This window comes from Lactuca saligna, chromosome 9, assembly GCF_052625555.1.
Source record: "Lactuca saligna cultivar CGN05327 chromosome 9, ASM5262555v1, whole genome shotgun sequence".
Lineage (NCBI taxonomy): Eukaryota > Viridiplantae > Streptophyta > Magnoliopsida > Asterales > Asteraceae > Lactuca > Lactuca saligna.
In genome coordinates, this window is record NC_136425.1 from 185,116,271 (window position 1) to 185,133,467 (window position 17,197).

General features: G+C 32.6%; 1 protein-coding gene across 1 annotated transcript; it reads left to right on the plus strand.

Annotated features, from left to right (window-relative positions):
• Positions 1–10,900: 10,900 nt before the first annotated feature.
• LOC145017188 (gamma-glutamyl peptidase 5-like) lies at positions 10,901–13,684 on the plus strand. The gene is made up of 4 exons (XM_078975254.1): positions 10,901–11,390; positions 12,785–12,937; positions 13,091–13,258; positions 13,504–13,684. The coding sequence occupies exons 1-4, from the start codon at positions 11,070–11,072 to the stop codon at positions 13,603–13,605; spliced, it is 744 nt and encodes a 247-aa protein (XP_078831380.1). The 5' UTR covers positions 10,901–11,069; the 3' UTR covers positions 13,606–13,684.
• The last annotated feature ends 3,513 nt before the right edge of the window (positions 13,685–17,197 follow it).

Below are 17,197 nucleotides of genomic sequence, written 5' to 3' on the forward strand. Positions count from 1 at the left end.
GCGCAGCGTAGGGGTCGAGCATCCCCGATGCATGCATGACAACAGAGTACGCCCAACGTAGAGAGCTGGTACGTGCAACGTACTCTTTGTCGTTAACTTTTGGTTGACTTTTAGGGTTTGGTCAATCTGTGGACTTTTAAGGCCATGGAGGGTTAAAATGGTCTTTTTACGCTTCTGTGAGTTTATAGAAGGGTTAGTCTAGCTTCAATGAGAGCCGTTATTAATAGGCATAATTATCGTTGTGTTAGGTGAAGGCTAGACCGGTGATTCACGTTCAAGATTATCCAAGTCCTTACGAGGTGAGTTTACTTACTATACTTACCATGAGTGGTATTTATGTGTGACCGGAGGTTCTTATGTGCTTACTTGAGTTATATTATGCATTTTGTCTATGTGATATATATGCTTACTGAGATAGGACTGAGACCGGAGGGTCCAAACCGAGTTGTAGGACCGGAGGGTTTCCACTGAGACCGGATCGCAGGGTCCAAACTGAGTTGTGATATCGGAGGGTCTTCACTGAGACACATGACCGGAGGGTCCACACCGAGACGCATGAGACTGGAGGGTCCATGGCGAGCTATAACCATGAAAGGCTTACTATTTGTGTATGTGGTATTTTGGGGAACTCACTAAGCTTCATGCATACCGTGTTATGTGTTATGCGTTTCAGGTACTTCTCAGTATCGTGGGAAGGCACCGGTTTGATTGTACACACACCCGCATTGGAGACATGTTTTGAGGATCCTGGATTTGTGATAAATAATTTTTTAAAAATATGTTGAAAATACTTGAGATTTTTGAGAAAATGTGAAATGTGTTCTTGTAGCTTAGAAGGCTAGCCTCCATTTCCACCCTAAAAGAGCTACTACAAAACCCTAATCCATATTCGAGTGTTCTTGTAGCTTACAAGGCCACTAAAGAAGCATCTTGGTGTTGTGGATCCATTTTCCAAACAAGCAAGCAGCAAGGCATGGTGATGGTTCAAAGGAGAGGTTACAGATATGGGATTGTTGCTTCATTTCTAACCATTTCAAGGTATAAAGATCTCAACTTGGTGATTACCTCCTTAGACCTCTTATATTGGTTTTTTGGACCATTTTGGTCAAATTTTGAAGCTTTGTGGTTCCATCTAACTTCTAGGACTTGGAGTTGCTACTCTCAGTTCTAAATGAGTCCCTAAGGAAAAAAGTTTCCATCTAGGATGTCCTAATAGGTTCATGCATGAGTTAAGACCGTTTCCATGGAAGTTAGTTTTCACATTTAACGTTTGGGCTCTATTGGTGGGTTGCAAGCCACCAAGTGATGGACTTTATGGTTTAAGACGTTTAAAAGGACTTAGATCTGTGTTTGTAGCTTTTGGAGTAGAGTATTAAGCACTTAATAGGAAAGTGGCTTAACATAGAAGTAAGTTGGGCGTACATGCAGGTACGCACAACGTATGCTCCATTCAGCCAGTACGCTTAGCCTATAGAGGAGTACGCCCCCGCGTACTCATCAGTTGTGGGCTTGGTGTGTTTTGGGCCTCAGGTCGGGCCAAGCAATGGACTTTGAGTCTTTAGGCCTTAGTGGGCCATCAGAAGTCAGATGTTTTGGGCTAAGAATATGTTTGGGCTTAAGGTAAGGCCTATTAGATGGATTGGGCCCAATTTAGAAAATTGGGCCCTTAGTGGGCTTGGGATGCCTACCTAGTGTTGGGCCTTTGTTGATCATGGTTTGGGCCTTAGAAAGAGACTAAGTTGGACTAGGGGTAAAACGTGCATTTTACCCCAAGAAGGATTATTGATTTGGACTAAGTGATATTTTGATATTGGTAGCTCAGGGAGCTGAAGGATCAAAATTTCAGGGAATTTCCAGATAGCAGCCGGAATTTCAAAGACAAATTTTCATTTTCTTATAGTTTTTCGTTAGTAGGTAATGTGTTGGGAAGTGATATCAAGAAAGTGATAATGGGCAGTCTAAAACATGTGTAAGGGACTAAATCTGAATTGTCTAGACTTTGTGTTCAATGTGCTGGTAGGCACGGAGGATTTGACATTGTGGATTTAGATAGGATTGTTTGGACGGACCATACGATGCTCGGGTAGATTGAGCAGTGAGATAAACATGGGAACCTACATGATACACTAAATTAATACGCATCTAAAATAGTGGTTCGACTTTTCCTTGATGTACGGACTTATGTCCTTAATTCTGAAACTGATAGGGCGACTGGGGGGTTCTGATAAAGTAGGTCTGTAGGAAATTATTTTCTTGCTTTCTATCTGTCATTCATATGTTGCTTCCTTTGCGTGATTGGAAGAGATCCGACCTGGAATGCAACATATGCAACTTTATTTCTACGCATCTCTTTATCTATGAAATTCTTCTTATCTGTTAGCCATATGTTGTCTCCTCTGTGTGACCGGAAGATCCGACCTAGAACACAGCATATGCACCCTACTATCTCTATATCCTTCTATTTCTGTTAGTCATATGTTGTCCCCTATGCGTGATTGAAATAGATCCAACCTGGGACACAACATATGCATCTATCTCTAAATCTGTTTTCCTCCTTAATAATTGTTTACTAACCTAAAGTAAGGAGTTCTTTGGAAGTTCTTGATAACTAGGGTATATCGGGAAGTGGGGAACACGTTCTAGTGCAACTAAAATTGAACCACTTAGAGGTTGTTTGTAGATCTCGTTGCTTAATTTAAGTGGACAACAATACCCGTGGTCGTCATCATCTAAATGGATTATTTAGAAAAGTTTATCGATATCCTTTGTGTTTAAGTGTACCACAATACCGGTAATTGACAAGATCTATTCCTGAAGGTGATGGTACTGATAAACAAGTTCAGGCTGTCTCACAACTTTGATCCCAAATATTTTTCTTTTTGTTAAATTTGTTCATAGTTTTCCTCTAAGCACAAATTTAGAGAATTAAAAAAAAATAATAAAAAAAAATAAAAAATAAAAAATTAGAAAACTAAAAATTCAAAAATATTTTTGTTTTTGTTTTATTTTTCAAAAAATATGAAAATTCCAAAAATATTTTTTGTGTGCTAAGTTTTCCTTTAGTTTTGTTTTGTCTTGAAAAGTGATTTCAGGTATAGATAAGACTCATGGAGACTGAATCGAAGATTTCTGAGCCAACGCTTCATCCGTGATCATCGAAGAATTTTCATTCGAAGGAGCAAGAAACGAAGATTATTCTTTCAAATTCAATCTTTCAACCCCAAAAGCAAGGTGAAGCTGCAATTGAAGATTATGTGACATATTGCATTGAAGCCTCCTCAATCAGTCTGTTGTCATCTTAAACCTGCTGAAGTGATCCATAAAATTTGTTCTCTCTGAAGATTCTCAAGCTGAAAGCGCTATCTTTCAGGAATCAGTAACTCAAGCATCTTCACCCAATTTGCGTTCAATGCCAAATTCTGAAGAAAAACCCAAGTGCTCAAGATGAAGTCATTCATTGAAGACTCATCAAGGTCATTTTGAAGTTGTGAAGAATTTAAAGATAAATGCTGAAGCCAATCTCTCAATGAAGATTAACAAGAAAAGTTAGCTACTTTTTAGGGGGAGCTTGTTGGGTCAATTAAGAAAAGAAAGTTATAAACTAAGGGGGAGATTATTGGGTCAAAAATATGGTTTATATTTTACTTTTATAGAAAAATGTATTTTTGTGTCTTGGACTGTAAACTGCTTGGTGTTTACTGTCGTATATGTGTTTACGGTTGTGTTTACGGCCATAAACAGGTTTACGGCCGTAAACCCATTTACGGCCCATGTTCCCCTTGTATATATATAGGTGTTAGGGTGAAGAGTAGAGATTGACGAACAGAAAAGAAGTGTACAGCCTAGAGAGAGAAGAACAAGTGTGTTAGTGTGTGTGAATCTTTTGTATCCGGATAATCATTTTATTCATCAATACATTGAGATTCATATTATTCTTCTTCTCCTTCTCTTCTATTTGATCTAACATCATCCGTTTGACTAGGATTCCACACTATCAAACGGATACGATTGATACACAGGCAAATTAGGGACTTACACACACACACACACACACACACACACACACACATATATATATATATATATATATATATATATATATATATATATATGTTCAGGTTCATTTAAGACAATGCTAATTTTATTAGTCAGTGAAACCAAATCTAAAAATAATTTTAAAATGCAAAATAAAAGGAAAAATCCAAAAATTCTTTTTTTGATTATTATTTTCGGAACTTTAATTATCTTTAAAAAATAAAAAATAAATAAAATAAAATAAAATAAAAAAATACGGTTTTTTTTTAATACGTAAAATATTCTAATAGAATATTACACTTTAAATATATAATGTTATTTTAGAATGTTAGAATATTATACTACATTTCTCGGATATGTAAAATATGTTATTATTTTATTAGAATATGTAAAAAATGTATTTTTTTTATTTTTTTTTTGGTATTTTTTTTTTGGAAAATATAAATGCCGAAAATAATATTTGAATTTTTTTTTTGAAAATTTTCAATTATTTTGCATTTTAAAAATTTTATTTGTTTTATCTACCAAATGAATGGCTAGGATTGCGTCTCATAGTCTCACAAAATTAGGTCATCTAACATGAACCTAACCCTATATATATATATATATATATATATATATATATATATATATATATATATATATATATATATATATATATATATATATATATATATATATATATATATATATATATATATATATATATATAGTCAGACCAGCTGAAACATCGAACCACTAAGTCCCCGTTTGATGGTTGCTGACTGAGAAAGTCATTTTAAAAATGTTTTTTGTTTTATCTACCAAATGAATTACTAGGATTACGTCTCACGGTCTCACAAAATTAGACCGTCTAACATGAACCTAACCCTATATATATATAGTCAAACCAGCTGAAACATCGAACCATTAAGTCCCCGTTTGATAGTTGCTGACTGAGAAAGTGCTGACTAGGAAAGGTTTGTCTGAGTAATAAATTATGACTGATGCAAGAAACCATTTCGTTTGATACATCTAACTGAATATGCTGACTGATGCAAAATGACCATTTTACCCTGATGCTCTAGTGACGGATAATAATAATAATAATAATAATAATAATAATAATAATAATAATAATAATAATAATAATAATAATTGATTATAAAAGTTCAAGGTCCAACTAGTAATTTCCATAAATTAGTTATGCAAGACAATTTAAAGTTGATGTAGATTTGGTCAAGATGGGTATCTTTAAGGACCAAAACTGCTTAATTTCAATTTTGAGTCGTCTTCTTCCCCTGATCAAACGCAACCTCTGTTCATGGATCTTTTTTTGTGTGCCTGTGTTCTAGTTTCCTTTTCCCTTTCCAGGTATTAAATTGATGGTTGAGGAAGGATGTAACGCCCGTAGATCCGGGCTAGTCAATTAGAGATGTTAAGCGTCAAAAATGACTTTTTGATGGAAGATTATTTTGAAGGAATAATCTTAATTAAGTTATAGTATATGTTACAAGGTTTCCGTGCATATAAAGAGCGCCGAAATCCGAGTTATAACGAAGAAGTTATGACCTGTCGAAGTTTCGCGACAGAACCGACACGACACAGCGCGACGTAAAAAGTAAATTTACGTTAGAGCGATATTTAGCCTTAGCAATCTAAATGAAAGTCGTAGAATACGTTAAACCATGAGCGTGCATAAAAAGAACGCCCAAATCTGACTTCGTATGAGGAAGTTATGATTTTTCGAAGTTTTGACTTAGCGGTATGCAGCCCGAATGCTCGATTTGAGACCAAGCGGTTTTTAGCCGAAACAATCTAAATGAGAATTGAAGATCTCATTAATTGTAGTAAAGCAATAAAAAGATAGGCGAAAACAGACGTCGGATGAAGAAGTTATGATTTTATAACGGAGTTTTCCTGTCCCGGCCTACTAAAAATAAATAATAAAAAATAAAGTCAAAATTAGCTGACGGGATCTAAACGAAAGTTGTAGATCGTAGTCTCACCTACGCGGGGATATAAAGAGCGTCGAAAATGAAGCTCGTATGAAGAAGATATGAATTTTTGAAGTTTATTTAATAATTTCGATATTAAATTTAAATAAAAATTGGCTGATATTATCCATGTGAGTGTGTAGTGTTATGTGTGATATTAAGTATATTGTTGTTTATATGTGTGAGTGTGTAGTTACTTTCTTCTAACGCATAATTATGAAGTATTTTATACGAAATACGTGTTATGTGTATATATATTGTGGTTTATATGTGTGAGTATGCGGTTACTCTCTTCTAAACACATAAATATAAAGCATTAGATATGAAATACGTGCTATGTGTTATATAATAATTGTCTATATGAGATGGGCTTGGAATTGATGTTTTTATATGGGTATTAAATGATTTAAACTATATATGTAATTTATATCTACAAATATGTTGGATAGAACATGGGTAGATGAAATAGTTGATGTGTGTTGAACGAATGTGATAAGAGAAAGGTGAGGATATAATGGTGATGATAATTAGGTGATGAGAAAGAGGCGATGATAATTAGGTGATGAGAAATAGGTGATGATAGAAAGGTGATGATAATTAGGTAATGATAAATAGGTGATGTGAGATGAGAGGAGATACCATAACCTTGACCGACGATGTGGAAATTTGGCGATGTAGTCATCTACCAGAGTATAAATGGAGACCACAGACTATTCTAGATGACCCCGTGGAAACACCAGCAGGCTCATAACTTGTAAGTGGTGAATTACGAGTCCTAGCGATGTTGTGGCTACGTATTCATGCGATGATACTCTAACTGTTACTATGAATTACGAGTCCAGGCGATGTTGTGGCTATGTATTCATGCGATGATAGTCTAACCCTTATTATGACTTACTAGTCCAGGCGATGTTGTGACTACGTATTCATGCAATGATCCTTAGGAAAAAGTCCTTAGGAACAAACATACAAGGAAATGTGATGTAAGGAGATGAGAGGTAAATACGATGTAGGAGATGACCCTTAGGATAATTCCTTAGGGAATGTACTTAAGAAATAAATGGAGATAACAGGGATGGGTAATTGGGTTGATTATTTGATGATTGAATATAATAATTATATTATTGTGGGTTGAAAACCCTATATGCTCACCAGGCTCCCAAGTCTGACCCACTCAGTTTAATTGTATCACAGGTATCGATACGAAGCTGCTTTGCACTGAGAGTTTAAAGGAGATGTAAATCATTAGTGTAATTGAATGTAAGTTCTGTTTATGCTTATATGTTTGTATCGGAACATGACATCCCGAGGTTTTATTATTAAATGAAAATACATTCTCTTTGAGAAATGTTTTGATAAGTTATTATCATATCTTGTTTTGGGAACAAATTCCGCAACCGTTTTCTTTAAAAGATTACTCTGATTTTATAAAACAAAGCATAAACAAATCGGTCTTTTCTGGCCGTGAAAATGGGGATGTCAAAAAGGAGGATGAGGGTGGTGTAGGGGCAATGGTGGAATGAATTTCAATCAAATTCAGTCAGCAATTGTTTTGGGTATGAGCGAGCCAGACATTTTTTATTGGGTCAGATGCAAAGTTGAGGCATATCAAACACATGGAGCTGACCGAGCCAAACATTTTTGTCTGGCCTGACCCATTCAGATCCAAATCAAACAGGGCCTAAGACGGTCGGTTGTCGGTTAGTTTTCAAAACCTTGCTAAAGTATGATTCATCATCAGATATGAGGTAAAATTACCCTTGTGTCCAATAAAGGAATTCATGACAAGAGGTGATTCAGAACAAATAAGGTTACTTCCATGTTTAAATCATTATTAATGTTAAATCAATCATACAAAAAAAAGATTGAGGACTTACGTCCATGTTTGAATCATTATTAATGGTAAAGAAACCATTCGTTTGATGGCTATGGGGGAGTCACCCGACACATGGACGACTATATGAGAATGTCCGAAAGAACCGCAAGGGAGAGTTTGTATACATTGTCAAGGGGTGTTGTTGAAACATTTGGAGACGTGTATTTGCGGAAACCTTCGTTGCATGATTTGCAAGAATTGTATGCGGCGCATGAAGAACACCATGGGTTTTCCGGAATGATGGGAAGCATTGATTTCACACGCTGGAAATGGAAAAATTATCCGGTAGCATGGAAAGGGCAATACGCAAGTGGTCATCACGGATCACCTTCGTTGGTTTTAGAGGCTGTTGCTTCTCAAGATTTATGGATTTGACATGCATTTTTTGGGGTTGCGGGTTCCAACAACGACGTCAACGTTCTTGATCAGTCGCCAATATTCGACGATCTTTTGAATGGAAAAGCCCCAGATGCTCTTTTCACGGTGAATGGAAATGAATACAAATATGAGTATTACCTTACAGATGGAATATATCCTTAGTATTTCACATTCGTGAAGGCATTCCGCCACCCGGTTGAAGAACGGGATAAATTTTTTAAGAGAAGACAAGAAGGAGCACGTAAATATGTGGAACGTGCTTTTGGAGTGTTGAAAGCGAAGTGACATATAGTCGAACATGTAGCATGACCATTAGATTTAGAAACTCTACGATATATCATGTATGCATTTATCATAATGCATAACATGGTAGTAGAAGATAAAGGGCGAAATATTGCATACTATATACCAACGGAGCCCAGACACGTTCAGTTTCAACCAGGAACAACAGATTATTTGCATCGCGTTGTTGACATTCAGGACGCAAATAAACATAGATAACTTCGAGAGGATTTGGCGGATTATATCTTCTATGGTAACAATAACGATAATGAATAGTGTTTTTTTTTTTTTTTTGAATTTGGAAGTTATTATTTATTTTTATTTTTTTGGATGTTACGTGTAATTTAATCTTTATGTTAATTTTAATCTTTAAAAACTATTATGTGTTATTTATAATTTTTAAACATTATGTTTTATTTCTTATGTTATATTTAAAAAATATTTGTCTAAACTAAAAAAAATTCGAAAAAAAATAAATAATAAATAATAAAATGGAAAAAAAAAAAAAAAAAAAAGTTGGTGCCATAACAGATACAACATGATGACCATTTCCCCACTTGGTGTTATAACATTATTGATGATGTGGCATGTGATGTGATATCAAAATGGTGTTACATCTAGTTGCCTACACCTAGTGTTTTAAAAAAAACAATATCAACTATCGTTTTATAAATGGATAAATAAAACAATAATGTTTAAACCGATGTAAAATAATTTATATTTTTGAAGGCCAATATACATAAAAAAAATCATTATATTTGGTCATTCTATGTTTTAATCGTTATATTTTATTTTTGTCCGATAAAAATGATCCATTGTAATACTTCATTTTTTATTTAACGAGTGTTTACTTCATTGTTTTTCATATGTATGACATCGAATATATGTTCAAATATATCATCTAATTTTTTGAAATGACATAGTATATAATATGTTAAAAGAAAAATTAAAAATCAATATTTATATATATATATATATATATATATATATATATATATATATATATATATATATATATATATATATATATATATGAAATGATTTCACGAGAGTCAGCCAATTGTATTGATCGCGAAAAATCATTGAAAAATAAGAATTCGTGTTATCAAAGTATTTTCTACGATTATTTCTAGTATAAAATGAATCAATCATCAATTTTGGTATCTTACTGAACAAAAATATTATATTGTTCCTTCATTAATCAAAAATTTAGATTTTTGGCAAATATCATCATCTTTTTTTGAAAGAGCCGGGATGTTAGGCTAGAAGGAGTGGTAACACTCCTAGCAGCTTGCCACATCACTTTTTTAAATGTCATGTCATTTTTTGTCTTAACACTTAATTCTTAACATTTCATAAGGAGTGGTAACACTCCTAACATCTTTTTTCAAATTTAATTAAATTATAATTTTTTAAAACACAAACAATTAAAAATAAAAACTTTTCTAATAATTCAAAATTTACCCAAATTGTTTCAGCTAAAAAAATAAAGACATATGTTTATGAAGGGGATGATTAATATAGCTCTGTCTTTTTTATAACTTTTATATTCCCATCTCCAACTTGTATAATTTACCCAAAAAAAAAAAAAAAAAAAAAAAAAGCAAAGCCCTAAACTGTTTCTTGTTTGAGGGAAAACACTGAAGCATTCAACGCAAAAGAAAATCCCAACATTTGTTTCTTGTTGTTAATACTTTCTCGCCATCTCCATTCGTTCCTCGTCGTCTCACCGTTTCCCTACTGACTTACTGCTCATCTTTCGTGGCTTCGTCTCTGTTGATTTTCCCCTGTCATCGCCGTTTCAGGTAAATGTGAATGATAGATAACAAGTTGGATTTTTCCTTGTCTCAGGCAATTTTCTCTGAATATAACAATTTTTTTTTGTTTACTCTCCATCTGGTCGATTGAAGCTCTAAGGATATGATTTCTCATTTTGCATCCTTATTTTTGTGATTGATTGTTGAATCTGCTAATTTTGCACATTAATTGGTAAAGCAGCCAATCACATTTAGGCATCCTTCCTTCTCTCCTTTCGCCAAGCTCGTAACGAGCTTCATCTAGCAAGCCCCCTAGCCAGCGCTAGGGGGCGGTGTTCTGATGCCCTTAGTGAGATTAGCGACTTCATTTGACGATTCCATTTTGTTTGGCCTTATTGTAAATTTGAAATCAAAACCGGTAGCCTTAAATGTATCCATTGCCAACTGTAAGAAGTTTATGACGTGACACCGTGGCAATAAAAATAAGAACTGAGTGGCAGAAAAGTAAATAGAGAAACAAAAAAGGGGTATAAAAGTAAAAATCCCCTGTTACATAAACAGCTATATATACACATGTATTTAACGAAGAAATCAACCAAATTATTCAACGATCAAGAACAAAAAAAGATCAATCCTAGCCCAATTCCCCTCTCTCTCCTCCCATTCTCGCACTAGAATCCACCCCAATTCTAGAGTGAATCATACACCTTACACACATATCGGCGAGAAAGGGAAGGAGAGAGACAATCACACATCCAATTATTCATGGAGGAATTGAGAAGGACGAAGAGATTTGCTGTTCTTCTGTGCGCGGAGGACTCCGATTACGTGAAGAAGAAATACGGTGGATACTTTGGGGTTTTTATTGGAATGCTGGCGGAAGACGGCGAGATTTGGGACGTTTTTCGTGTCTGCAGCGGTCAGTTCCCTTCCGATGACGAGATCGGACTCTACGACGGTTTTGTAATCACCGGTAGCTGTAACGACGCACATGGTAACGATGCTTGGATCTGTAAACTTCTCATTTTGCTGAAGAAATTGGATTCGCTGAACAAAAAAGTACTCGGCATTTGCTTCGGTCACCAGGTAACTTTAATCGATTGATTCATTACTGATTTGCATCTTCATCTGATCAATTTCAAAGCCATCATTGAAGTTTTTTACAGTTTCGTCGTAAATTACGACTTACAGAACTTTGATTTACAACTGAACAGCTGTCTTCTACACGATATCTCTGGTTTATACGATAAAGTTTCAGTTTTAGTCCTTGTACTTAAGTTCTAGTCGTTTTTTTTTTGACACTAAAGTTTAAAAAGTCATCAACACGCGTATTGTAAAACAATGTTTTCAAATATTTGAACTCAATTAGGTTAATATTTGTTGAACATCAAAATGTCAACTTTATGTCTTGAATTTTAAAAAATATTACAATATGTTTAATTTATACAAGTTGATTCTAATGAGATCAAAGGGGCATGTGTGATGACCAAAATTTATGGGCATTTTTTAATGGTAATATTAAAATATCTATGAATATAGCCATGATTTCGGCTTTAATATATAAAAACAAAAACGTAATTTGTTATCATGTCGTTTATACACGCCATTAATCAAGGTCATGCCGTGTAATTCTGTATGATGCTTTTGATGAAGACCCTCAAATAACGACATTAGATTATGACAAAATAAATGAAATATTGTCATGTGACATTTAACAAAATATTCGGGTGGACCTTGGTATCTTTAAAATACTTGGTCCACAAACTTCCTTCATTAAATTTCAGATCTTTCATATCGGTTTTCGTGTCTTTCCAATTTTGGTTTTCTTTTATTTCTGTATATATTTCTGGTACAAGAATTAAGAGCTTGTTTTTTTATGTCTACTTTTAACATACCCAACAAACAAATTATGAAGCTTTTTTTAGAATAAAGATTCTTGAATTATTTCCACTTAAAAAGGTACACACCACCGGCCATAAGACACATGTCCTTATCCACCACCATATGATCCAAGAATTCGACTTCGACCTCTCCACAAGTCTCTCTCATTGTCTAATCTGTCTCATTGTAGTTCTTAAATTTTGCATCACTTTAATAGCGACACCTTGTAATATTTGGTGATAAATGTTAAAAAAAACATGCGTATAATGAATGGATGATATTTTAATATTATAATCCCATAGGTTTTGATAAACATTATCATGTATCAAGTTGTCAACTTATTAACAAGTCACAAGTTGTCAACTTATTAACAACTCATGTCATATTAAACAAAGTTTTTTCGGTTTGAATATTTAGTGACCTAATTTATATAATGATAAATTATAAACATTATCATTTATCAAGTTATCAACTTAATAATCTTTACAACCCATGTTTTATAAACCAATGTTTCTTTTGTTTGTATATTTACTGACCTAATTTATACATACAAAATGTAGATTCTATAAAATTCATGACATTTATGAAAAAATTAATAGGTATTAGCGCGCTCACTTGGAGGAAAGGTTGCGCGTGCAACATCTGGATGGGACATAGGAGTACGAACCATCAATTTCTCAACATCCACAAAAACGTTTTCTAAATTGAAATTGCCAGCTCGGTTATCCTTGATTGAATGTCATCGTGATGAGGTACAGTTTAATAGCATCCTGCTTTCATTTCCTTTTATTACAATTAATAACATTGTATAATGTTGTAATAGGAAGAAATGAAAGTATATGCTACAATAAACAGATCAATGAAAGTACATTGTTATTTCATTTAACCTTTTTGATTGACATTAGGTTCATGAACTACCATCGAAGGTGGAAGTGTTGGCATCATCAGATAAAACTAGGATTGAGATGTTTAGATATGGGGATCACTTAATGGGCGTTCAAGGCCACCCTGAGTACACCAAAGATATTCTTCTTCAACTCATCGATTGCCTTCTCAAACGTAATCTTATTGAGGTACTACAATAGAAATATCTTTTAAAACAACAATGTACTTTTGAATTAATTTATTTGTGTATTAGTTATAGCATCTTACTTTCATTTGTTTGTATTACAACATTGTATTGTACTTTGAAAGTACAATGTTGTAATAAGATAAGATGAAAGTAGGATGGTGTAATAAACAAATTAATGAAAGTATGTTGTTATTTCTTGCATTTAACGTTGTTTTACTAAACGGATGATATGATGTTTTGGAATAGGAGTGGAATGCTATAAAGGGGAGGGCTAGCATGGAGGACAATGAGCCCGATAGGGAGGCATGGAAACAATTGTGTACTAGCTTTCTAAAGGGGAGACTATGATGATGAATTATAAATATTCTTGAATTCCATGAACAAATAGATGGTTGAATGAATTAGTGTATATATTCTTTTAAATTCATTTCCTCGTCTTTATTTTATGTTGGATTAAATTAAAATGAAAACTGAAAGAAAATATTGAAAAAGATAAACCTCGATGAATTACACCATATTTTATTAATCGATCGTATTTTCTTAACTGATGATCTTAACGAGGATTTTAACGTGACACATGACATTATTAAGTTATAACCTCAAATGAATGGACTTGGTTGAGATATGGATGGGTAGATGTACTAGTAAATGAATGGTGAAATGAGGAAGAAACAAAATGGTTTATTAGTAAACGAAATGGTTTATTACTTTCTGTTGTCAACTTTTCATGTTTGGTTGATTTACATTTTAAAGGAATATATTGATATGTAATTAGAAAACTAAATGAAATTTGATTGATGAGTGGAGAATTTTTGTTTATAAAAGTGGATTTTAATTAGATAAAAAATAATATAGACCTATTTCTTGTAAGTTGAAATATATACTAAAAAAAGTATTAATTCCATAATATATATTCAAGATAGTAAAATAATATATTTATCTTTAAAAAAAATTGTATGCAATATTAAAAGTTAAGTATTATGAAATTTGAAAATATAATTACAATAAAAAAATATTTTTTTGATATTTTTCATAATAAAAAATAATTTACTTGAAGTATTGTTATAAATATGTATTCTTGTTATTGAAGGTTTTATACATGAAAGTGATATATGAAATGATCATATATCATTCCATTTCGTAGAAATGTAAAACGCACAAAAAAAACATTATTTTGATTTTTGTAGGATGAAAATCAAATTAAAAGACGGAATCACATTCCTTACGGGATGTTTAATTTCACACTCATATAATAAACAATGTAACATCCTAATTTTCAGACCAAAAATTTTCATTTAAAATCATATTAAACACATTATCATAAAAAGATTAAGCTTCTAAATCGTTCCAAAATATCATCAAGCCATAGTATCACAAAGTATCAAACATCATAGCAACATAAAGTCTATAGTAAATTAGTAGCGATGTGAGTGTCATATAGTCAAGCGGGAGCTTTTCTCTAATCACAGGAACTACCTAAAAAAATATTAAATCAACTATAAGTATAAATCTTAGTGAGTTCGTAAAATACTACATATTACAACATATAATACAATGTATACAAACAAGACTCTTGGCTCTAGTGTCGATCCACTAGGAAAATAACGACACAAGGCTCTCATGTCATTATGTTGATAATCAACATGGACTCAAGGCTCCCGTGTCGTTCCTTCATCAACAACGAGTATTCTATACTCACCGCTCTCGTGCTGTAAGAACTTGAAATTTAGAAAAAGTTTGACTTTTAGTCAAATATTGACCAAAATGTCAAAATGATCAATTATGAGAAAACATATGACAATATGAAGTTGTGACTTCATGAAAATAGCCAATAAGAGTTTTAATTCACTAAAAGTTAATACCATTATAGGGCTCATGGTCTGAGACCTAATGCTTTGTCTCTGGTCGCAATCTTTTAAAAGTTGTGTTGCTACTTATCGACATGATTTGCGTCGTGACCTTTAGAAGTTGCGACTCGTTTCGTTAAAAACCCAAAACCTTAAATCTTAAAACAAATTAACTTGAATTTAACTTACTCATCAGTGTTACAAAACAAATGTATTCACAAACAAATGTTTTTCTTTTTGTTTCCATTTCATTCGACTACTATATACCGAATACTACATAACATTCGATTTATGTGGCTGGATGGAATAGATAGCAAATGAATATTCATGACATATTAATAAAATAATTCATTACATCTTACGACTATGTTCCGTTTAGCTAGTAGAAATACATTGAAATTTCATATGGAAGTTTTTATATTATATTTAATTAAAATGTATCATAGTAATTTATGCTATACATTATTTATTTTTAATTAACTTTTTTAATGCAAAAATAATAGAATAGAACATAACAAAAGCTCATTTAAATCCAAATGGTATTAATAGTAAAAATATATCCTTTTCATCTATTTCAAGATTAATTAAAATTATGATACTTATGTAAATAAATTCAATAAAAAAATACATAAATAAAATTAGATTATATTATTTATTATTGATTGAATAAACAAAACACTCTATATATGTAAATTAAATCGAATCGTTTAAGATGATTTAAACAATTCCATAAAATAAAGCAAACAATAAACTTTTTTTTCTCTTCACATAGTTCTATTGCTTTCTCTTAATATTTTAACTTAATAACTCCGTGTTGTAGGTCAAATCAGGTTTGGAACCAACCACCACGCTAGAACTTGAATTGGTCCTAGTTTTCGTTTAAACTTTAAAGTGTTAAACCGGGCAAAGTAAAACCAGAACTATCCTAAAATATGCCCATATAAATTCGTCTAGGGTTGATTTATTGAAACCTCTATTATTTACTAGTATTTATTTATTTATTTATTTCTTTTAACGAATAGACAATCATAATAGTTTTTTAGTCAAACGAAATATATTCCAATTTTATTTGGTAAATAAAAACACAATGAGAAACACATGTTTGATATTTACTTTTTAAATCTTTTAAAAGTGTCAATTTTTTCCTGTTGTTATCTTCATCACAAATTTATGTTCTTTCTTATTGTCTTCACATTTTATTTTTGCTTTTCATTCAAAATTGCAATATTTTTCATGTTGGTTCAGTCATATTGTCATCTTTATCAAATTTGTCAAGTCTAGTATGATTTTTTTTATTGTCTTGACTTTTTCTAGCGGCTTTCACTTTCATCTTTTGGTTCAATATCTTCATCATTGTTATCAACATCATCAAAATCGTCATAGAAGTAGGAGTTGTAGTTGTTCAATTTCTTGTTTTGGTATTATTTTTCGATGCACTTAATCCTTTTGTCAAAGCCTTGAAATGCTACGACATATTGTATGTTTTCCATCACATCTAAGTAATATTTTGAGCATATACATACCTCCACATGTGGTGGTTATTCTTTATTCCAATATAACATTGTCATTAAAAAATATGAATTCTAAAACTACTCTAGAAGTTTGAAAACATAAATCTAGGCTATAGTGATTAAAATTGATATTTTTTAATGACATTGTCATTAAAAAATATGAATTCCATAATGAAATCCACATTTTATGAAATATTCTTATTTGACTGATCTAAGAGTAGATACCAACAAATAGGTACTTCTTTGCTTTGGTTAGATACTAGTATTTAGAAAAAATGCCTAACTATCATAGGGTTAAATAAGAAAGATGGCTCTCAACTAGTCGTTGGTTGATGGGTCAAGTCAGTGGCGAACCTGTGAAGAGCATTTGGGGTATTGTGTCACTGCTTCGATTCCGCCCCGTAGTGTAAAAATATTAATAAAAAAATAAAAAATAAATAAATAAATCGTACTAGGTCCACCACCTTCGGATACGAGTGACACCCCTCTTCAAATGTTATGTGTCTGCTACTGGATCAAGTCTAACATAGCGTATGACACAAGTGTGGATTTCAAAGAGTTTATAAGTTAATCGTTTGAAAA